The 24509-nt window shown below is 43.7% G+C and overlaps 1 protein-coding gene across 1 annotated transcript in view; it reads left to right on the forward strand.

Annotated features, from left to right (window-relative positions):
- Positions 1-24049, forward strand: part of LOC137347463 (WD repeat-containing protein 38-like) — a 47890-nt gene extending 23841 nt beyond the window's left edge. The window contains exons 2-8 of the mRNA XM_068011907.1: positions 8051-8167; positions 13870-13967; positions 21815-21895; positions 22624-22746; positions 23258-23407; positions 23492-23539; positions 23855-24049. Coding sequence (XP_067868008.1) covers positions 8051-8167; positions 13870-13967; positions 21815-21895; positions 22624-22746; positions 23258-23407; positions 23492-23539; positions 23855-23935 — 698 coding nt within the window. The 3' untranslated portion in view covers positions 23936-24049. The remainder of the gene's footprint in view (positions 1-8050; positions 8168-13869; positions 13968-21814; positions 21896-22623; positions 22747-23257; positions 23408-23491; positions 23540-23854) is intronic.
- Positions 24050-24509: the final 460 nt, after the last annotated feature.

Raw genomic sequence — 24509 nt, forward strand, 5'->3', positions numbered from 1 at the left:
TCTCTGGGGTAGAGAATTCTAAAGATTCACAACTCTGAGTGAGAAAATTTCTCCTCATCGCAATCCTAAATGGTAGTCCCCTTACCCTGAGACTATGACCCCTGGTTCTAGACTCTCCAGCTAGGGGAAAAATCCTCTCGGCATCTACCCTGTGTTACGGTCAAGTGAGGAGAGATTGAAGGGCTTCCCTCTTTTCCCTCTCCTTGTTTGACCACAGCAGGTTTAATTCTTTCTAAAAGTGGATGTACTGGCCAATTCAGTAGGTTTTTGATTACTTACTTACTTCCTATGATCATAATAGGAACCAATTGGACAGGTTTTCATTAGTTTGGTTTAGGTACAATAAAGTTAACCTTATCTTTTTGTAAACTTATCAAAATAATAAAAGTTCACTCACACACACACGCACATGCAAATAGATTACAAAGTGGGAAAAGGTAGATTGATTGAGTTAGAGTCCATAAAACAGAAGGGTATACAGTCTGTGGGGTTTGGTGATTCAGCTGGCTTCAAGCTGAATTCGGTGGTCCTGAGGCTTTTAGTTTGAAGAGGTTTGACTGGTTCGGTGGGTCTCTTTGAGACTGCAATGTGGATGATTTCCTCCGACAGGGTTTCTGACTGTAGCCGGATTATGCAAAGGTGGTCAGTCAACAGGCAGGATTTGAAAGTTTTCAAGCTGGACTGGAGAGAGAGGGACCCCCACTTAGGGTCTGCTCATTTCAGAGTCCAGTTGTTTCTCCTCTGCTGCAGAAAAAACACCAGCTTAAAACCAAAGATTGGGAGGGGCTTGTCACATGACAGTCAATCAGTCATTCAAACATAGCAATTAGCAGTATTTCTTCTTGCTTAAAGAAAGAGAACAAACAGTTCCCTTAAACTGCCTGGGTCTTGGTTCTTGCTGGGGAATTCGCAGACATTTCGTCTCCCTCCTGACTGTCGTTGCATGTGGGTTACAGTGTTGCAAATTAGATGACCATCCTAAGCTGCTAGCAAAGTCATCTTTTTAAAAAAGATTTCTCATATCTCTGGCCCTAAGCGACCCCTGTTTACTTTTGCTATTCTGTTCCTTTTATACAAACTTGTAGAAGCTCTTACAATCAGTTTGTATAGTTCTTGCTAGTTTACTCTCATTATGTTATCTCCCCCCTTTAATACTATCCTTAACTTCTCTGGTCTTTCTCTAGTTTCTCTCCTATCTCTCCTCATGCCCTCTGAGGTCATCGTGTCATGAGACCCACCTCCTGCTGCCTCAATCCTGTTCCTGCTAAACTACTGGTCCCCATATTAGCTGATATTGTGAACAGTTCTCTCTCTTCAGGCGTTGTCCCTCTCCTTTTAAATCTGCTGTTATCACTCCTTTCCTCAAAAAGCCAACCCTTGACTGCACTATCCCTGCAAACTACCGTCCCATCTCCAACCTCCCTTTCCTCTCCAGTCCTTGAACATGTTGTCCTCTCCCAAATCCGTTCCTATCTTTCCCGGAACTCCATTTTTGAATCTCTCCAATCAGGTTTCCACCCCTGTGACAGTATCGAAACAGCTTTTGTCAAAGTTACAAATTACATCCTATATGACTGTGACGAAGGCAAACCTTCCCTCCTTGCCCTTTTCAACCTGTCTGCAGCCTTTGACATGATTGACCAGACCATCCTCCTCCAATGCCTCTCCACTATTGCCCATCTGGATGGGACTGCTCTCACCTGGTTCCATTCTTATCTATCTAATCATAGCCAGAAAATCACTTGCAATGGCTTCTCTTCCTGCTCCTGCACTGTTACTTCTGGTGTCCCCCAAGGATCTATCCTTGGCCTCCTCCTATTTCTCATTTACATGCTACCCCTCGGCAACATCATCTGAAAGCATGGCATTAGCTTTCATGAACGCTGATGACACTCTGCTCTACCTCACCACCACTCTCTCGACTCCTCCATTGTTGCTAAACTATCAGACTGCTTATCTGACATCAAGTACTGAATGAGCAGAAATTTCTTCCAATTAAATATTGGGAAGATTGAAGCCATTGTTTTGGTCTCCACTCCAAATTCTGTTCCCTAGCCACTGATCCCATCCCTCTCCTTGGCAACAGTCTGAGATTGAGACACTCTGTTTGCAAACTTGGTGTCACATTTGACCCAGCGATGAGCTTCTGACCTCATATTTGCATCATCAATAAGACCACCTATTTCCACCTCCATAACTTCGCTCCTGTCTCAGCTCATCTGCTGCTGAAACCCTCATTCATACCTTCATTACCTCTTGACTTGACTATTCCAATGTACTCCTAGCTGGTCTCCCACATTCCACTATCCATAAACTTGAGATCATCCAAAACTCTGCTGCTGATGTCTTAACTCGCACAAAGTCCCATTCACCTATCACCTCCATGCTCACTGTGTTCCTGGTCAAGCAATATCTTAATTTTAAAATTCTGATCCTTGTTTTCAAATCTATGCATGACCTTGCCCATTCCTATCTCTGTAATCTCCTCCAGCCCCACAACTCTCCAAGATATCTGCGCTCCTCTAATTCTGGTCTCTTGAGCATTGTCAATTTTAATTGCTCCACCATTGGTGGACGCGCCTTCAGTTGCCTAGGCCCTCAGCAGCTCTGGAATACCCTCCCAACACCTCTCTACCTCGCTTTCCTTCTTTAAGGCTCTCCTTAAAACCTACCTCTTTGACTAAGCTTTTGGTTCTCTGACCCAATATTTTCTTATGTGGTTCAGTGTCATATTTTGTTTTATAATGCTCCTGTGAAGTGCCTTGGGGCGTTTTATTACATTAAAGGTGCTCTATAAATATAAGGTATTGTTTTCGTCAGCCACGGTTGGATCTTTTCCCATGGAGCTTATATTCCTCAAAGGAATTTGTTTGATTGTCATGAAGACCCCACCTGCCAAGAATGAAGCATATTAATTTCGTCATATGAACATTAATTTTAATCTGTGGCTGGAATGAAGAAATGTCTTGTTTTAAAGAGATCAGCAGTGGCTGGAAAGCATTTGCATTCTAAGAGACGGTGCGTGGAGGCAATAGAATCCAATTAACCCAAATGGCTTTTGATCACCAGACATTCCAGGGTGTCTGCTAAGATGGAGAATCCACAAACACAGGAATTTGTTAAAACAGCCAGTCACATGACTAACCTGCTGGCCCAGGTTTTTGTTTGAACTACTCACAGCGCAGTTTGGGAGATTGTCACTGAACTTGGAACAAGAGAGTCTCTCTCTCACGAATCTCCGGATCAGCTGAAGTCACTTAAACCTCGAGAGAAAAGACTCCCACATCGAAACAAGTTTTAAAGTGTGCACTGGGCCCTAACAAAACAGCAAGACTTACCAGCAACCAAAGACTGTACATTGAACTCAAACCATAAATAATTCCCAGATACTACCTCAAACCTTTTCCCCTTTTTATTCTTTTTACTTTTTCTGTCTCTATCTGCGTGAGTTTATCGCTCATTCGTAGTCGTTAACCGGATTAGAGTTTAAGGTTAATAAACTTCCACCTTTCTTTTTTAAATCTAAAAAAACCTGTCTGATTGATTTCTTTGCCTTACAATTGGAAAGCAGTGAACAACGATTCACTGAGGGGGAGCTAAAACAGTGTTTTGAAGAATTAAACCCTGTTATGGTTAAACCAGGCAAAGGCTGAGAGGGAATCCCTAGACCCCTTTCTCACCTGGTGGTAACATGAATTATTTCTTTAAATGTTTATCATTGCTCATCAACTTTAATTTCCTTATCTATCTTAGCCAACTTGCCCTTCATAACTACATGGCATTATTTAATCTTAAGATCCCAGTTTTGGACTAAAACACATAATTTTCAAAGTCAACTTGGAATTCATAATATTATGCTTAGAAGATTTCTGATTAGTTATATCTTATTACAAAATACTAAATCTAAAATAACCTGTTCCCTAGTTGATTCCTCAATATATTGTCCTAGAAATCTGTCTCAAATGCATTCCATGAACTTGTCCTCCAAAGTACCTTTTGTTAATTTGGTTTGCCCATCCATATAAAGATTTAAAGTCCCCCACGATTATTGTGTTACCCTTGTTACATGCTCCTTTTAATTTGTTGATTTATACTTTGTCCAACACTAACTATGTTAGGGAACCTACAAGCAACTCTCACAAGATTTCTGTCCTTTGCTATTTCATAGCTCCATCCATATTGATTCTATATTCTGATCTCCTCAGCTAAGATCCTATGTCACTACTGTCTTTAACTCATCCTTTATTATATGGGCCACCTCCACTCCTTTTCTATTTTGTCTGTCTTTTGTAAAAGTCAAGTAGGCTGCACTGTTTAGTTCACAACCATGGTCACCTGATAACATAACCTCAGTTATGGATACTAGATCAAGCCCGTTTACAATTTTTTATTTGTTCATGGGCTATGGGCGTCACTGGCTAGGCCAGCATTTATTGCCCTTCCTAATTGCCCTTGAGAAGGTGGTGGTGAGCTGCCTTGAACTGCTGCAGTCCATGGGGTGTAGGTACACCAACAGTGCTGTTAGGAAGGGAGTTCCAGGATTTTGACCTATGACTCGATTTGTGTCATTAATTCATCTATCTTGTTACAAATGCTTTGTGGATTCAGATATAGTGCCTTTAGTTTTAACTTTTTACTATTTTTCCTTGATGTGACATTGCTTTATTGCTTTTGTTAAACTCTGTCCCTTCCTGATGCACTCTGCTTGATTTTAGCCAAATCACTACTCTGCTCTACAGCCTACACTTTTTTTGAGACACATAGGCTGGAATTTTATGCCACCCCAGCGAGCCAGATGGTGGCGTAAAATTGAGCGGGAGGCTCCAGGAGGCTTTCCTGATCCCGCTCCTGCCTCCGCCCTACTTTACCTGGGCCGGGGGTGGGGGGTTGGGGGGGGGGGTGTGATGGCGAGAAACAGGCCGCCCGCCCCAGGCCTATCAAGGCCCTTAAGGACCTTCGCCTGCCTCCACGGGGATTTTACCTGTGGCAAGCGGGCGTCCGGGAGATGTGAAAAGCTGCCCAGTGCCCTGGGGGTGGGCCCTGACAAATGGGTACAGGGTCCCCAATTGAGGGCCACCCCTGCTTCCCCAACCACCGCCAGGACCCGAGACCCCCCCTTTTCCTCCAACCACCCCCCCCCCACCACCACCACATGACCACCCTTGCCTCACCGGGATGCGACCGATCACCCTGGCGAGGCAACCCTAACTTGGCTGTAGTCCTAGCTCCATGTGCTCGGCCGGGCTGCAGTCCCAGCAGTGGCCACTGCTCTCAGTGGCGCTGCTGAGACTAAGAACTGCAGGCCTGATTGGCCAGCAGCTCAATGAGGCAGGACTTCCTCAAGTGTGTGGAAGTCCCGCCTTGGAACATTTAAAGCCTAGGGACCCATAAAATGCGGGTTGGATTCCCGGCTGGGTGGAAGCGGGTTCGGCACCGACTGTTTTATGTTGGTGGCCAGCTCCCGTCTGCCCGATGTAAAAATCCAGCCCATATATTTACCCTCACCTGAACCCTCCTCCATTTCCCACCGCACCACCACCGCCGCCACCCCCCCCCCCCCCACCCACCTTATTATTTTAAAGCCCTATCTACTGCCCTAGTTATTCGAATCACCAGAACACTAGTCCCAGCCTGGTTTAAGTGGAGTCCATCCCAAGATAACAGCTCTTTCCTCAGTAGTGCAACCCCTGCCTCCCGTACCACTATTTCAGCCATGCATTTCATTCTCAAATCTGTTTGCTGCTATGCCAATTTTCACGTAGTTCAGCTTGTAATCCACAGATTATTACCTTTTGAGGTTCTGCTTTTTAATTTGGACTCTAGCTGCTAATAAGAACATAAGAAATAGGAGAAGGAGTAGGCTATACGGCCTTTTGAGCCTGCTGCAACATTCAGTAAGATCATGGCTGATCTGGTTTTGGCCTCAATTCCTTTCCTGCCTGTTCCCCGTAACCCTTTACACCCCTCTCGTTCAAGAATCTGTCTATGTCAACCTTGAATAGATTCAATGACTCAGCCTCTACAGCTCCTCAAGCTCCCTCAGCAGAACATCATTCCTAGTTCTACCTATGTTGTTTGTTCCTGTGTGAACCACGACAATTGGATCGTCCTCCTGCTGCTAGTTCTTCTCCAGTCCTTGACCCTGGCACCAGACAGGTGACACAGCCTTCAGGACTCCCTAGCCCCACCGCAGAGAACAGTATCTATCCCCCTTACCATACTACCTCCTACCACTATCACATTCCTTTTCACGCCCCCACTTGAATAGCCTCCTTTACCATGGTGCTGTGATCAGTTTGACCACTGTCCCTGCAGTCTTTGTTCTCGTCCACACAGGTAACAAGTAGCTCCCACCTGTTGAATCGAGGCAAAGACTAAGGTTCCTCCAGCACTGCATTTGAGGTCCCCTTGCCTGCCTCAGTTGCACTCGCATCCTCCTGTCCCCGACCACTAACCAAATCTAAACTGTTTCCTAATCTAAGGGGTGTGACTGCCTCCCTGACGTATCATAATGTCTGCACCTCGAGCTCCAGCTCATCAAATCTGAGCTGATTCCTCAGGTTGTGGACACTACAGATGTGGCTGCCTGGGATTATGTTGCTCTCCACAAACTGAAGATAATGCACACCTCCTGCACTGCCATCTCTATCTAAACTGTTACAACCAAGACGGGAGGAGTGCACTGTTAATTCAGTCCCACTTCTCCACAGGTCACAATATATATTAAAATTTTCCCACTTACCGAAACAGTCAATCCGATACTCTATTTGTCTCCAGAATAAAGCACACCAACCAGGTTTCTTTAATAAACAACAAAATTATCCATTTATTACAACCCAAGTCTTATCCAATAATGCAGTAAACATATACGTGCATTGAAATATTAAAGCCCCTTCTTTTTTATTCTAGCCCTCACACACGCAACTGCTTAACTGGGGGAAAAAAGGATTTTTGTTTACAGCTGTTACAAAGAAATAGAAGGAATAAAAAAATAACTTATACTGCATAGATGCTATGGAAGTCCTTTGTTTTGGCGAGGTGTCCCAAAGGCGAATAGGTGGCTGCCACTAAGAATCTTTCCAGGTGATGATGATGAACAGTATGTTTTGGCGAGGTGTCCCAAAGGCTGCCACTAGGAATCTTTCCAGGTGATGATGATGAACAGTCTGTTTGGGTAGGTGTTCAAAGAAATTCAGCTACAGAAGGCTTCACATAGGTCTTGCATCAGGAGTGCAGCAACAAAGGTTTCAGTTCTCACACATTCGATACAAAGTTCTTTAAAAGATGCAAGATTTCTACAAACATTCAGGATTTCTTCAAAATACAAAAGGCAACAATACAACTTGATACAGGATTTGCTTCTCAAGAGCAGGGATTCTTCAAAGAGAGGTAACCGTTGTCTGGGTTTTCTTCTGATCTCTGGGCAGGTCAATAAGCAAACTCCAACTGCCTCTTTATCCAAAACCAGCTGGCTTTTTAACAGTTCAAAATGAAGCCAACTTTTTCCAGGCCAGCTCTATGACATCATATATTCTGACTTGTCAATAAGCAAAAGCTCTTGAGGTCAAAACACAACCGCCTGCTATAATAAAAGCAAAATACTGCGGGTCACTGACCCGAAACGTTAACTCTGCTTCTCTTTCCACAGATGCTGCCAGACCTGCTGAGTGAATCCAGCATTTCTTGTTTTTGTTACAACCGCCTGCTATGTTTACTTGAAATCATGTGCCTTCCAGTAAAAACTTGTTTACTGGTCAACATTTCTGTTGACCTTCCTTTTTAAAAAAAAAACCCCAAAATTTAGCTTCTTCAAGATTCCAGCATCCATGAAAACCTTTTCAGTTTTTAAAACTTGAGAAACTATAATTTTTTTTTAACAAAAAATGGAAACCCACGTTTTTATGTAATTAACTTACTTGGTTTATTTTTAGTCTCTTTATACGAATTAATTTGTCAGAATTGTTTAAGATTGTGTTTGCTTGGCAGTGTAATGTTACATACTGTAATAATAGTGGTGAACTGATTCTGTAAATTGCTTCTTTTCCAACAGGCCCAGTGAAGGCTTGTGCGTTCTCTGCTGACTCTAAGCTCTTCGCCACTGGTTCCTATGATTGTACCGTAAGAGTGTGGGACACAGAAAGAGCACAGTGTCTGCGCATTCTACAAGGTATCTGGATGAGAAAATAGTCTGATCGCAACTGAGAGTAAACACTGTTATGCAGCATAGTGGTGAACAGGGTTATTATCTTTGCCTAGGCTAAAACAGGATAAGGATAGGAATGAGGACTGAACTCTGGACTGGGGTAAGGGCTTGGAGTTTGCTGCATTAACAAGGTGCTATTGGCATGTGTGAAACAGGCATAAAACCAAACTTTTATAAACCTGTCCAGCTCAAAATTAGATGGTTGTCAACCCCACATGATTTTCTGGTGCTGCCAGACCTGCTGAGTGTTTCCGGCACTTTCTGTTCTCGTTTCAGATTTCCAACATCTGCAGTATTTTGCTCTTATGATTTTCTGGTTTGTTCTGTTTGAATTTTATGAGGCTGTTCTGTGTTGTTGCTTCAGTGGTAGATAAATCCTGAATCACAACACACAGACCTGTTAATATCAGCAGCTTGCCATATATGCCAATTAATGGAAACATGGATTTAAACGTGCTCCCTAGGGCTCCACATTATTTATTTATTGATACAGCACTAAAACAGGCTCTTCAGCCCACCGAGTCTGTGCCAACCAATGACCACCCATTTATACTAATCCTACATTAATCCCACATTCCCTACCACATCCCCACAATTCTCCTACCTACACTAGGGGCAATTTACAATGGCCAATTTACCTATCAACTGCAGGTCTTTGGCTGTGGGAGGAAACCAGAGCACCCGGTGGAAACCCACACAGTCACAGGGAGAACTTGCAAACTCCACATAGGCAGTACCCAGAACTGAACCCAGGTCACTGGAGCTGTGAGGCTGCGGTGCTAACCACTCTGCCACTGTGCCGCCTGTATCTCAAAACTGTGGGTACATTTTGTATATGGTGTGGAGGAAATTTTAAATAAAGGGAGAGTTTCTAATGTTAAAAAACTGGCATCAACAGAGTAAACATTAAGACCTGTTTTCAACCCAGTCTCAAATATTTTATTACCCTGTTTCTGGTAGAGTGAAGATAATGCCATGACTAATCCATTCCAAATTTTTAATCAACTGGATCGTTTTCCATCCATTCATGTTGTATAGCAATCCAGTGCACACAGCTATTCCCAATGAATAGAATGCAAAGCAATAAGCCATTTCCCATTTACTCCCATCATCTAGAACTCTTGATCCAGTCATTATAGTTAAATACAAAAATTGGGGCCCATATTTTGAATAGGATATTCCCCAATTAATTAAGACCTAGGTAAAATATGATGAACCCTTTTCCAAGCAACCTTTTCCAAGGAACTGTTGGGTAGTTCAGACTTGTGTTGAATGTTTTTATTGGAATGAGTTATTGAATGAATCATAGATTCTTGCAGAACAGAAGGTGCCCATTGTGCCTTTGCCAGCTCTTTGAAAGATTATCCAATTAGTCCTATGTCCCAATCTTTCCTCATAGCACTCAATTTCTTTCCTTTTTGAGGTTTATATCCAATTCCTTTATGAAAGTTGTTATTGAATCTGCTTCCACCACACTTTCAGGCAGTGCATCCCAGATCATAACTTTCAGCCTTTAATAAAAAATAAAATCCCTTCTCATCTCTCTTCTGGTCTTTCGCCAATTATCTTAAATTTGTGTCCTCTGGTTATAGACCCACCCAACAGTGGAACTAGTTTGTCCTGATTTACTCTGTTGGGCCCCTTCATAATTTTGAACACATTTATTAAATCTCCCCTCAACCATCTCTGCTCTAAGGAGAATCCCAGCTTCTCCAGTCTCCACATAACTGACCCCCCCTGATCCCCGGTATGCCTAGTAGATCTCTCCTGCACCCTTTTCAAGGTCTTGACACCATTCTTAAACTGTAATGCCTAGACTTGGATACAATACTTCAGCTGCGGCCTACCTGATGATTTATAAAGGATTAGTATAATGTTTGCTTTTGGACTTTATGTCCCTTTTTATAAAATCGTATTTTATTTTAAACAGCTGCATCAATTTGTAACACCTTGAAAGCTCTGTGTATGTGAACCCCCAGTTCTCTGAATGAGTAAACATTATGAAGAAAAGATTCACCTGCAATCTATAGAACTCCTGGTCCCAGTTTAAAATCGATTTTTAGTGACCTAATCCACAGAATTTGAGATAAACAGCTAACATTATGAGTCAAGATTGGCTTAACTTGTTTTTCTAAGAAGTTTTCAAGTGTTACTTTGTGAAAAGATAAATAAAATTAAATGATCAGATTTTCTCGGTCTAGAATAATCCCTCTTTCCAATCAGTTTTTACTTGGTTATTATGTGTAAAAACTAGGTTATTCTGTATAGTTTGCTGCAAAGTACTCCTCTTACTGTCATAATAGTATAAGAGCACGTAATAGATACAGATGAGGGATGCTATCTTATCCATCTGGGAAAAACCTAGTCTCCTTAACATAGTCTCCAGCTGGATCTTGAATGGAACTAAGGAATGTTTGCTTGCCTGCAAGATCATTCTATAGATTGGTTGCTGTGCGAAGAACTGTTTCCTGACCTCAGTTGTAATTTGACCCTCTATCAGATTTATTCTGAGCTCCCTTGTTCTGTCATAACTTGGCCTTGAACTGGTGCTTCAGTTTGACCTTTTCTGTGCCAGTTGCTACCTTACATGGTTCTTTAAGGTCACCTCTCGCCAGCTTTCAAGACTGGAGTTGTAGTTTTTCCAGCTATTACTCATAATTCAATTCTCACACCAGGGCTGGAATTTTACACCCCCCCCCCCCCCCCCCACCCCACACCAAAGGAGCAGGTTGGTGGTGGGGGGGAGGGAGGGGGAGGGGGGGCAGGGTAAAATGGAGTGGGAGGCTCGGGGGGCCCTCCCCGACCCGCTCTCACCTCCACTGCCATTTTATGCAGGGTGGCAACGAAAACCGGCCCGCCTGCCTAAGGCCTATCAAGGCCCTTAAGTGGCCAGTTAATGGCCACTTAAGGGCCTCCGCCCGCCGCCACGGGGATTTTACCCTTGGCCGGTCGGGCGGCCCAGGCCTGAGAAAAGCCACCTGACAAAAGCAGGCGGTTTTCTGACGGCCTGGGAGGGGCCCTCATGATCAGGCATCCTGTGCCCGATGGAGGGCTGCCCCCAATGCCCCAACCACCCCAAACTACTACCCTTGCCTTGCCGGTGCTCGAATGATCACAAAAACGTACCTTTTCCCATGGCGTCCTTCCTCTTGTTGATGCTAAGTCGCAGATGTGGCCACCGCTCCTGGTAGAGCTGCTGGCCTGCTGATTGGCCGGCAACTCCATTAGGTGGGATTTCCTGCCTCAATGAGGTGGAAGTCCCACCTCAGACCAATTAAGGGCCTGGAGACCGTAAAATGTGATCTGGATCCCCAGGCCGGGCAGAGGCGGGATCACCACCGACTTTTCATTCGGTGGATGACTCCCGTCCAACGAGAGTAAACTTCTGGCCCAGGAATCTATGGTTCTCCTCTGCACTGCCTCCTGGGCTTGAATGTTGAGCCTTGGTGATCAAAATTGTACACAACACTCAAAGTGCTGACTGATGATCCAATATGAGATAATTGCAGCAAACTGGATCAAGCATGTGGTATTCTGGGTATAGTTCAACACAAGTGAATGATGAGAAAGAAAGAGAAAAACATAAGGAATTGGATAATAGAAGACAGCCAATCACAAAGTGGAGGCTTTTTTTGGCTTTGTCCACAAGCAACTCCATGACGATCAATTATTTCTTGATTGTTTCTCTAATATCTTTGAGAGATAGCAACTAGCCCCATAAAAAAAACAAGCATATCTCTGGAAAATATACAGTTGCTCATTTATGGAGCAAATGTAAAATGAGAGAAGGAAGTAAAGGGAAGGGGCCCTACCATGATGGAGGCTGGGGTTAGTACAAGATCAATCAGAGAAAGATGTAATAGAAGCCAACACAATTTTATGTGCAGTTTAGCACTAAATCTTTTCTAGTAGTCTTTGACCTCGTCAGCAGACGTGGTCTCTTCAGACTACTAGAAAAGATCGGATGTCCACCAAAGCTACTAAGTATCATCACCTCATTCCATGACAATATGAAAGGCACAATTCAACATGGTGGCTCCTCATCAGAGCCCTTTCCTATCCTGAGTGGTGTGAAACAGGGCTGTGTTCTCGCACCCACACTTTTTGGGATTTTCTTCTCCCTGCTGCTTTCACATGCGTTCAAATCCTCTGAAGAAGGAATTTTCCTCCACACAAGATCAGGGGGCAGGTTGTTCAACCTTGCCCGTCTAAGAGCGAAGTCCAAAGTACGGAAAGTTCTCATCAGAGAACTCCTCTTTGCTGACGATGCTGCTTTAACATCTCACAGTGAAGAGTGCCTGCAGAGTCTCATCGCCAGGTTTGCGTCTGCCTGCAATGAATTTGGCCTAACCATCAGCCTCAAGAAAACGAACATCATGGGGCAGGATGTCAGAAATGCTCCATCCATCAATATTGGCGACCACGCTCTGGAAGTGGTTCAAGAGTTTACCTACCTAGGCTCAACTATCACCAGTAACCTGTCTCTAGATGCAGAAATCAACAAGCGCGTGGGTAAGGCTTCCACTGCTATGTCCAGACTGGCCAAGAGAGTGTGGGAAAATGGCGCACTGACACGGAACACAAAAGTCCGAGTGTATCAGGCCTGTGTCCTCAGTACCTTGCTCTACGGCAGCGAGGCCTGGACAACGTATGCCAGCCAAGAGCGACGTCTCAATTCATTCCATCTTCGCTGCCTTCGGAGAATACTTGGCATCAGGTGGCAGGACTATATCTCCAACACAGAAGTCCTTGAAGCGGCCAACACCCCCAGCTTATACACACTACTGAGTCAGTGGCGCTTGAGATGGCTTGGCCATGTGAGCCGCATGGAAGATGGCAGGATCTCCAAAGACACATTGTACAGCGAGCTCGCCACTGGTATCAGACCCACCGGCTGTCCATGTCTCCGCTATAAAGACGTCTGCAAACGCGACATGAAATCGTGTGACATTGATCACAAGTCGTGGGAGTCAGTTGCCAGCATTCGCCAGAGCTGGCGGGCAGCCATAAAGACAGGGCTAAATTGTGGCGAGTCGAAGAGACTTAGTAGTTGGCAGGAAAAAAGACAGAGGCGCAAGGGGAGAGCCAACTGTGCAACAGCCCCAACAAACAAATTTCTCTGCAGCACCTGTGGAAGAGCCTGTCACTCCAGAATTGGCCTTTATAGCCACTCCAGGCGCTGCTTCACAAACCACTGACCACCTCCAGGCGCATATCCATTGTCTCTCGAGATAAGGAGGCCCAAAGAAGAAGCACTAAATGCAAATTTTTGTGTGCTACACCTTTCCACATTCAGGATATCATAGATTCATCAGATATGGTTTTGGATAAAGGAAAATTATTCTCTGAAAATGATTTTAACATTCCCCTGCAAATAGCACACATTCTCTGAATCTTATTTTAGTATCAGGGCTGCTGCTGTGAAGTTTAGATCTGACACAAATTAATGGAAAAATAAAAGAAAATCCAGATATCCAGAATTTGATGAAAAATAGTGATAGTTACTGATTTGGGTTTTAGCCATTGGGTTTTAACTTCAACATTTAGTTTGACTTTATAAGAAAACTGATTCTAATATGTTCCAACACACGCCACAGAACCGCATCTCATTGATGTTGCCTTAACACTATTCTCTAACATGGTCAAACGAGCTGTGTTGTTCTTAGGACACACGAAGAGTGTGGAAACCGTATGCTTCAGCAGTGATTCGAGTTTGCTCGCATCTGGAAGCTGGGACTATACAGCTGTTCTTTGGGATCCAAAGGTTAGTTGTAGGCCTTTTAATTTAATTATGTTTCCCATCATTGTGTTTTCCAGTCACATCAACCACCGCACCCTCATTTCTGTCACCACCCCACCCCCCCTCCCCCACACTGACAATGGTGTCCCTGTCCTAGCCCTATTTATCTGTGCAATATGTTATGGGTCCCGAAGCTGTCTGAGGGGCAAGCAGGCATGGATCCCGATTGTCCTCGAGATTGGCTGGTAGGTGGGCTTGGCAGCCAAGTAGCAGCAGCGGGCAGGGGAGGGAGCAGGCCCAATTTAAAGGCATGATGGCAGCCATTCCTGTGGCAGCTGTCTTGCAACTCAATGACAGGCAGAAGTCAACAGGAGGGGAGGCAGAGGTCTGTCACCTGAGGCAGGACTGCCCCGCAGTTTAGAGACTCCGCCCTTGATGTCCTCTTGGAGGCTGTGAACAAAAAGCTGTTGTAGTATGTTAATGTGGGTATGTCCATATTCTGTAAACATCATCCGGCAGCATGAGATGTCATCTGTCATGTGACACAGTAGTTGGAATGAGTTAGTTGACCAAGCAAGATGTACTTGTAGGAGCTCTCCAGCAATATGTATATACTACTGTAATCTTCGAATAAAGAACTCACAGTTTACCAGTAGTACCTGTGTGATGGTGAGTTTGTGTCTGAAGGATAGAGGGAAACACAATATGATGGCAGCAAATGGGGGTTTGAAGATTGAGCTTTTAAGGCATATCGGGAGAGCATCAGATTCAGTTTGGGACTATACCAGCATTTTGTGAGGGAAGCAGTAGCTGCCAACAGAGTTCTGAGAGATGAACCAGTATCATCAGGTAGAACTCTGTTGAGAACAGTGAGTAACTGTACAAAAGGCTCACTGGATTGGTAGCAAAGGGGTACAATCAGTCGATTTGGATTGGGCCAGTACAGGTTGATTCAAAGGCAGGCTTAAAGGCTGAAAGAAAAAAAAGCCAAAACACTGTTTTGTGAACGGGTTCTGAAAAAGCACGCGAAGGGGCACAACAGCGCAACAGACTCACAGTGCCTTAGAGTTCAGAAACAGGTCCATAGATGCAATCATACTACTGGAAGCATTTTCAACCATTAATATTGTGCTTTCTAGGAAGATTGGAAAGCACACAGAGGGCCAAAATTGACACTGGGGTGAGTACCAATATCCTTCCCCAAAGGATATGAACCTCCAACATTGGAAGACAATGGTACAACCAACTACAACTAAGTTAACGGCATATAACAGATCACCAATTCATTGCATTGGGACAATAATACTGAGGTCCAGCTACAGTCAGTCGGCATGATTGTCACAGGTCTTTTATCTTGTTGATGCACAAGGTCCATCTATAGCAGGCTTACCAGCATGCAGAGACCTTAAGCTCATTATTTTTGGGATTAACTAGGTACCAGCAGGGATATCAGATGCAAAGAGTGACTCCATTGAGTCAGTCCTCAACTTGAAATCTAAACACCCAGACCAGTTTGATACAATCAGCAGTTTTAAAGGGAATGCAGTCTTCCACCTACAAGAGGATGCAATTCCATCTGTCAATAGTCCCTCCGAGAAAATGCAGCATTCATGTCCAAGGCAAATTAAAAGTTGAACTGGATAAAATGGAGCAAGACTGTGTTATCCGTAAAGTACAACAGCGCACAGACTGGTGCAGTTTGATTATGTGTGTGATAAAGAAGGATGGAGCGATTAGAGTATGTCTAGACCGGGACATCTTAACCAACCATTTGAAAAGATGCCCACACAAGACTCCAACGTTGGAGCTCAATTCAAAGTTCACTGGTGCGAAATTCTAATCCAAGATAGATGCTAAAGCAGTTACTGGCCTTTCTATCTGGCGGAAGGCTCACAGGAGTTGACAACATTTTGGACACCATTTGGAAGGTACTGTTTTCAAAGATTGCCTTTTGGATTATCAGTCAGCCAGGACTTGTTCCAATGGTACATGGACCAAATCACTGGAGAGGTGCTGGGATTCATTTGCATCACTGATATTGCTGTGGTTGGCAAGACGAAGGAAGAATACCCCCCCATCTCAATTTACACCTTTTTTAAGGGAGGCACCTTGTCTTCAAAAGTCGAAAATGTGAGGTGAATGTGTGTCACATTAACTTTTCTTTGGTTCTGTATAATTTAATGATGATATCTGTCCGGATTCAAGCAAAGTGACAAACATATGTTCCACGCCTTCTCCACAGGACAGGGAGGAATAGTCTGGGATTGTTTAACTTCCTCAGACCATATGTTCCCAACTTTGCTCAGAAGGTATCAACGCTCAGGGAGCTATTGAGGAAAGAAGTACCATTCATATGGCAAGAGGACCATCAGCACATGCATGAGGCGTTAAAGTCACTGTCAGAGGAAATGTCCTCACTCTGGTTTTCCAACCCAGGAAAGAAAGCACCTTAGAGGTAGACACATTGCAGAAGGGGCTCAGAGCTTACATTCTGCAGGATGGAAAACCCATTGCATTCAGATCAAAGAGCTTATCTCAAGCGATCTATTCAAATATACAGCAGGAAAGACAAGCTCTAGTATTTGACATTAACACGATTTCATACATATCTGTTTGGAAAGAGATTCATTGTGGAAACAGGTCACATACCTCTTAATGATAGGGCCACCTGTTGGCTCCCGAGCTTTGAGAGTCCGCCTGGATGCTGAGACTGCTCTCTGGACACTAGAGTCACAGAGTTATACAGCACAGAAACAGGCCCTTCGGCCCATCATGTCTGTGCCGGCCATCAAGCACCTAACTATTCTAATCCCATTTTCCAGCACTTGGCCAGTAGCCTTGTATGCTATGGCGTTTCAAGTGCTCATCTAAATACTTCTTAAATATTATGAGGGTTCCTGCCTCTACCACCTCTTCAGGCAGTGTGTTCCAGATTCCAACCACCCTCTGGGTCAAAAGATTTTTCCTCAAATCCCCTCTAAACCTCCTGCACCTCACCTTAAATCTATGCCCCCTGGTTATTGACCCCCTCTGCTAAGGGAAGACGTTTCTTCCTATCTAGCCTATCAATGCCCCTCATAATCTTGTACACCTCAATCATATGTCCCCTCTGCCTTCTCTGCTCTAAGGAAAATAACCCTAGCCTTTTCCATCTCTCTTCTTAGCTGAAATGCTCCAGCCCAGGCAACATCCTGGTGAATCTCCTCTGCACCCTCTCCAGTGCAATCACATTCTTCCTACAGTGTGGTGCCCAGAACTGTACACAGTAATCCAGCTGTGGCCTAACTAGCAATTTATACAGCTCCATCACAACTTCCCTGCTCTTATATTCTATGCCTCGGCTAATGAAAGCAAGTATCCCATATGCTTTCCTAACCACCTTATCTACCTGTGCTGCTGCCTTCCTTGATCTATGGACAAGTACATCAAGGTCCCTCTGACCCTCTGTACTTCCTAGGGTCCTACCATCCATTGTATATTACCTTGCCTTGTTAGTCCTCACAAAATGCAGCACCTCACACTTCTCAGGATTAAATTCCATTTGCCACAGCTCCGCCCAACTATATCGTCCTGTAATCTGAGGCTTTCCTCCTCACTATTTACGACACCACCAATTTTCATGTCATCTGCGAACTTACTGATCATACTTCCTATATTCACATATAAATCATTAATGTACACTACAAACAGCAAGGGTCCCAGCACCGATCCCTGCTGTACACCATTTATCACAGATTTTTCACTTGCAAAAAGAACCCTCGACCATCACCCTCTGCCTCCTGCCACTAAGCCAATTTTGGATCCAATTTGCCAAATTGCCCTGGATCCCATGGGCTTTTACTTTCTTAACCAATCTCCCATGCGGGACCTTATCAAAAGCCTTACTGAAGTCCAAGTAGACTACATCAACTGCTTTACCCTCATCTACACATTTCGTCACCGCCTCAAAAAATTCAATCAAGTTAGTCAGACCCGATCTCCCCCTGACAAAGCCATGCTGACTATCCTCGATTAATCCCTGCCTCTCCAAGTGGAGATTAATCCTGTCCCTCAGAATTTTTTCCAATATTTTCCCAACCACTGATGTTGGACTCGCTGGCCTGTAATTACCTGGTTTATCCCTGATAACCTTCTTAAATAATGGTACCACATTTGCTGTCCTCCAATCCTCTGGTACCTCTCCTGTGTCAGTGGGCCTGCTATCTCCTCCCTTGCCTCACATAACAGCCTGGGATACATCTCATCTGGGCCTGGGGATTTATCCACTTTTAAGCCCACTAAAACCGCTAATACTTCCTCCCTTTCAACGCTAATATGTTCAAGTATATCACAATCCCCCTCCCTGATCTCTACACCTACATTATCCTTCTCCAAAGTGAACACAGATGAAAAGTAATCATTTAAAACCTCATCTATGTCCTCCGGCTCCACACACAGATTGCCACTTTGGTCCCTATTGGGCCCTACTCTTTCCCTGGTTATCCTCTTGCCCTTAATATAAAACGCCTTGGGATTTTCCTTTATCTTGCCCGCCAGTGTTTTTTCATGTCCCCTCTTTGCTCTCCTAATTACTTTTTTAAGTACCCCCTACACTTTCTATACTCCTCTAGTGCCTCTGCTGTTTTCAGCACTCTGAATCTGCCATAAGCCTCTTTTTTTTTTCCTGATCCAATCCTCTACATCCCTTGACATCCAGGGTTCCCTGGACTTGTTGGTCCTACCCTTCACCTTAACAGGTACATGTTGGCTCTGAACTCTCACTATTTCCTCTTTGAATGACTCCCACTGCTCTGATGTAGACTTTCCTACAAGAAGCTGCTCCCAGTCCACTTTGGCCAGATCCTGTTTTATCATCTTAAAATCGGCCTTCCCCCAATTCAGCACCTTTATTTTCAGTCCATCTTTGTCCTTTTCCATAACTACCTTAAATCTTACAGAGTTATGGTCACTATCCACACAATGATCCCCCCACTGACACTTCTACCATTTGTCTGGCTTCATTCCCTAGGATTAAGTCCAGTACTGCCCCTTCTCTTGTAGGACTATCTACGTACTGGCTCAAAAAGCTCTCCTGTATGCATTTTAAGAATTCCGCCCCCTTTAAGCCTTTTGCACTAAGACTATCCCAGCTGATATTGGGGAAGTTGAAATCCCCTACTATTATTACCCTATTATTTTTAACCTTTCTAAGATTTGCCTACATATTTGCTCCTCTATCTCTCCCTGACTGTTTGGCGGCCTGTAGTACACTCCCAGCCAAGTGATTGCCCCCTTTTTGTTTTTAAGTTCTACCTATATGGCCTCATTTGAGGAACCTTCTAAGATACCATTCCTCTTTACTGCAGTAATTGACTCTTTGATCAACAGTGCAATGCCACCTCCTCTTTTACCCCCTCCCCTGTCATGCCTGAAGATTCTATACCCTGGAATATTGAGCTGCCAGTCCTGCCCTCCCTTAACCATGTCTCAGTGATAGCAATAATATTATAATCCCATGTGCTAATCAATGCCCTCAATACATCTGCCTTACTAGTAAGACTCCTTGCATTAAAATAGATGCAATTCAGCATTGCATTTTTCACTTTTGCCTTAACAGGTCTATACTTGCTCTGCCTTCCAGACTGACTCATTTTCTCTTCTATATTTGACTGTGCATTACCCCCTATTGTAACTTCACTTTGTATCCCATTCACCTGCCAAATTAGATTCACCAGCACCCCCCCCCCCCCCCCAACAGCACTAGGAAACCTTCCGGCAAGGAGATTGGTCCTGTTCCAGTTCAGGTGCAACCCGTCGAATTTATACAGGTCCCACCTTTGCCAGAAACAGACCCAGTGATCCAGGAAACTAAAGCCTTCCCTCCTGCACCACCTCCTCAGCCACACATTCATCTGCTCGATTCTCCTATTCCTATACTCACTAGCACGTGGCACTGGGAGTAATCCAGAGATTACAACCTTTGAGGTTCTGCTTTTTAATCTGCTACCTAGCACCCTAAATTCTTTTTGCAGGACCTCATACCTCTTTTTACCTATGTTGTTGGTGCTGATGTGTACCATGACCTCTGACTGTTCACCCTCTCCCTTCAGAATGTCCTGCAGCCGCTCCGTGACATCCTTGACCCTAGCACCAGGGAGGCAACATACCATCCTGGAGTCTCGTTTGCGGCCACAGAAACGCCTATCTGTACCTCTTACGATTGACTCCCCTATCTGAATGGCTTTCCCACTCTCTTTTTCACCCCCTCCTGAGCAGCAGAGCCATCCGTGGTGCCATGAATTTGGCTGCTGTTGCTTTTCCCGGGACGCCACCACCCCCCCACCCCCACCCACCCCCCAACAACAGTATCCAAAGTGATATATCTGTTTGAGAGAGGGATGGCCACAGGGGACTCCTGCACTACCTGCCTATGCCTACTACTACTCCCTTTTCTGCCTGTGCAGCCATTACCTGCGGTGTGACCACCTCGCTAAACGTGCTATCCACGACGTCCTCAGCATCGTGGATGCTCCACAGTCAATCCACCCGCAGCTCCAGCTGCGCAATGCAGTCAGCCAGTATCTGCAGCTGGACACACTTCCTGTACACATGGTCGCCAGGGACACTGGAAGTGTCCCTGATTTCCCACATAGTGCAGGAGGAGCATGCCACGGGGCTGAGCTCTCCTGCTATGACTTAGCCTTAGATTAAGCTCCTTAGTTACTCCCTTTTAATTTAGAGTACTAATTACGATAGGGTCCTTATTCTACTCCAAACACTATCTGCTACAATCTAAATTCCCTACCTTTACTTTTACTTTAGCTATTGAAAGTAGTAAAAAAGGGTCGAGTTGGCCAATTTGCAGAAAATCAGCAACATCAATTTATACTTGAAGTGTGCCTTTAACATAATGAAACGTCCCAAGGCACTTTACAGAAACATTATAAAACAAAGTATTACACCGAGCCACCAAAGGAGATAGAATGTCAGATGACCAAAAGCTTAGTCAAAGAGGTTGGTTTTAAGGAGCATTTTGAAGGAAAGCAAGGTGGGGAGGTGTAGGAAGGGTATTTCAAAGCTAGACAACTGAAGGCACAGCCACCAATGGTGGAGCGATTAAAGTCAGCGATGCACGAGGCTAGGATTAGAGGAGCGCGGGTATCTTGGAGGGTTGTGGGGCTGGAGGAGATTCGAGAGATAGGGAGGGGCAAGGCCATGGAGGGATTTGAAAGCAAGGATGAGAATTCATGTTTCATACACCATGCGAGCTCCTGACCCCTATTTGACCCTGATGTCGGGATCACAAAGCCCGCAGGGTAGATCCTGCCTATGGTTTTAAATCTGTCCGGACCAACAGGGTGTCAATGAAAGGCAATAATGAGGCCAGGTTTCTACAATTGATAAGCAGTATAGTGTGCCACTTTTCACTCTTACTGACTGATTATGAGGGAATATCACTGCATTAGTGTATTGTAATCATTTATTTAGTCTCAAGACATAGTATGATACTGGAAAGAGTTGCTTAGATAATTAAACCTATCCGTTCAGTACAGTTAGGGTATACTGTGTCTGAATAAGTCAAAATTCTGTTTATATTATATGAAACGTTGAGACTATTCCTAAAGAATTGGGAATTGAGTTTTTCAATTCCATTCCTTTTAACAGCACAAGACAGCAGCATTTATTATTGTCTCAATTCAGGGAGGACAGTGATGTTAAAAATTATAGGAATGGGCAGTTTTAATTTGCTTTTGTTACAAAAGTGTAAGAAAGCCTAATTCCTGTTTTATGTATTGAACAAAAAATTTGTGGAGTCTATTCTTTTGCTGCTCCTGTACCTGCAGATGTATAACTAACTCTAAACTATTTAAACTCTTTTTATTTTTAAACAGTCAGGACAACTTGTGAAGTCTCTCACTGGACATCAGAATGTGATTAAAGCCTGTGCCATTTCATTCGATGGAGAACATTTGGTAACCTGGTTTACTTCATTTATACTTGTGCTGTATCCCTAATTATCTCCAGTGCACTGAGTATATCATATTTACTACTTACATTTATACAGCACCTTTTAACATAGAAGTCCCGTGGCATTTTAAATAGTTGCAAAGGGTGGGGAAAGATTAGAAATAGATAAAAGGAATAAAGGAGTGGATGCTGGTTCAGGGTTTGGAAAAGGTGTATGAAAGCTTCATCAAGCAGAAGAGTACTGAGGTTTTTAAAGGTGGCGAGAGATTTGGCGGACTTAAAACTACTAGCAACAATGTCAGAGTTCTCCACGGACCACAGCTGGAAAGTGCGAGGATTTCAGATATGGACAGAATTGTGCTTGGCTATAATGCAGCCCAAACAAAGGGCCAAGCAACACTCACTGTCGTTACCTCACCCGTTCTTCATGGGTGAGCACTGGAGTGTGGTGGCACCTCAGGAGCCACATCTACAGCAGCGAATTGGCAGGAGACAAAAGCAAGTATATTGAAATATGAAAAAGTTACAGTTCAATACATTGATATGTGAGAAGTACATTAGGTGATGCATCTGAAAGACTGAATGGTAATATTTTTGATGTAACTGTTGAATCTCTTTGGTAGTAAATGTATTAACAAACTGCCTGGGTGTTCTTGTTAAACCAGCCAGAACATGTTTTTCAGGGCTGGATCTTAGAAATTCCTTCAAGTAAGCGGTTGTTTTTCTTGTGCAGGCCACTGGGTCCTGGGATTGTACAGTAATGGTGTGGAATTTACAAAGCATGGAACGACAATTTATTTTGCACGGTCACACTGGCAATGTGAGCTGTGTAGCGTTTTCTCGAATTGGAATGCTGGTAAGTTGATTGGTGAAATGAAATAGAAAGTAGTGGTATTGAAGCAACATGGGCACTGTCACTTACTCAGTGGCAAAATCCAATGTATGGACTGGTACTGAGCCATTCAAACTAGGATGGTCTCTGGCCTAAGCTAAGTTACCTGATTTTAGCCAGGCTGACAGTGGGGCCCTACAATTTCCCTATTTTCTTTGGCTCATAAAGGAAGGAAGTCAGTTTGGTTCCTACCTTTGATGTTGCAAAGTGTATGTGTAAACATCAGGTGGAAACGAGATCAAGCTCCATTATAATAGCCCAATGCACTCTCCATAGCCTTACAAATGAAAGATGGTCTATTGGGTAATGCATTGGAGTTAATGGTGTAACAATCCAGATGAAGCCTGTGCCTTCAGGAGGAGGAATTTGAAAGGCAAAATACAAAATTCTATAGAAGATTTGACATCGAAAGATTAACAAGTTATTGCTCAAAACACCAGTTCTCTCAGATGTAAATTCTTATTGTTTTATATAGGCCTCAGGTTCCTGGGACAAGACAGTACGTGTATGGGATTCAAGGAATGGGCTCCTGATCTTTCTCCTGACGGAGCACACTGGTCGGGTGATGGCTCTCTCATTCTCTCTGGATGCAATTCTACTGGTGACAGCAGCAGAAGATGAAACGGTAGAATGTGAAGGGATTCATTTAAATTGGAATTCTTGTTTTCAATAGGCTGCAAGGCTGACTCATTCTCATCTGTTCTCATAGGTTCGTGTGTGGGATTGTGAAGATGGAAAATGTAAGAAGATCCTTCAGGTAATACATCCCCAGTCTTTAGTGTATCTATTTGACATGAGCAGTTACACTATCTAGATATTCCAAGGCCAGTTTAACATGATTAATATTTTTCCAAAAACAATTGTAATGTAATCTGTACCTTAATTTGAGACTTTTATGATAGAATCACCAATATTTGATAATTCTCATTCCCCTTCCCCACGGCTACATTAAAAAAAACCTTTAATCAGGATATTTGTACAGAACAGTTTCTAATCATGTTAACACTCTACTCTGATCTGACCAATGAACCTCCTTGTTTGATGATTGATTATCTTTTCTTTCTTCCCCTAGGGGAAGTTGGATATCATCTTCAGTTGTCAATTTTCTCCTTCTGATACCCTTCTGACTGCAGGAACTTCTGATCTGGATTGACAATCACAAAGGAATCTGTTATCAACGTAGACGATGCAACTATGATTCAACACCAAGAGGTTTTAAAAAGAAGTTGGATCCTTCTTCAAGAGTATCTTCATAGTTAGTCATGCAGACCACTTTAATGAAGTTAGAGAAATTGCTTTTTGGCATCGCTCACATTTACAAAAAAAACTTATTTATGGTACTGTCCGTATTAGAAGCAAGAAAGAACTTTCATTTATATCACGACTTTCACAACCTCAGTGTGTCCCAAAGTGCTGACTTAAACTCTCACTAAAACTGATTATCCAATTATGTATCTCATCGCTGTTTGTGATATCTTGCTGTGCACCAATTGGCTGCTGCAGTTCCTAGATTTTAACAGTGGCTATACTTCAAAATATTTCATCGCCATTAGGTGGCACCAAGTCTCCCACTTGTCTTCATTGAGTCCCATCTTCCAATTGTTTTCATTCAGAAGTATGGGGGTCTTTTACATTTATCTGTTTTTTTTCTTTTGTTTAATTTATTTTAGTTCATTCCCAGAACTCTCCTATACTGCCTCGTATGCCGATCCCACTCCTCATCATCC

The sequence above is a fragment of the Heterodontus francisci genome, chromosome 32 (assembly GCF_036365525.1).
Source record: "Heterodontus francisci isolate sHetFra1 chromosome 32, sHetFra1.hap1, whole genome shotgun sequence".
NCBI classification, from domain to species: Eukaryota; Metazoa; Chordata; class Chondrichthyes; order Heterodontiformes; family Heterodontidae; genus Heterodontus; species Heterodontus francisci.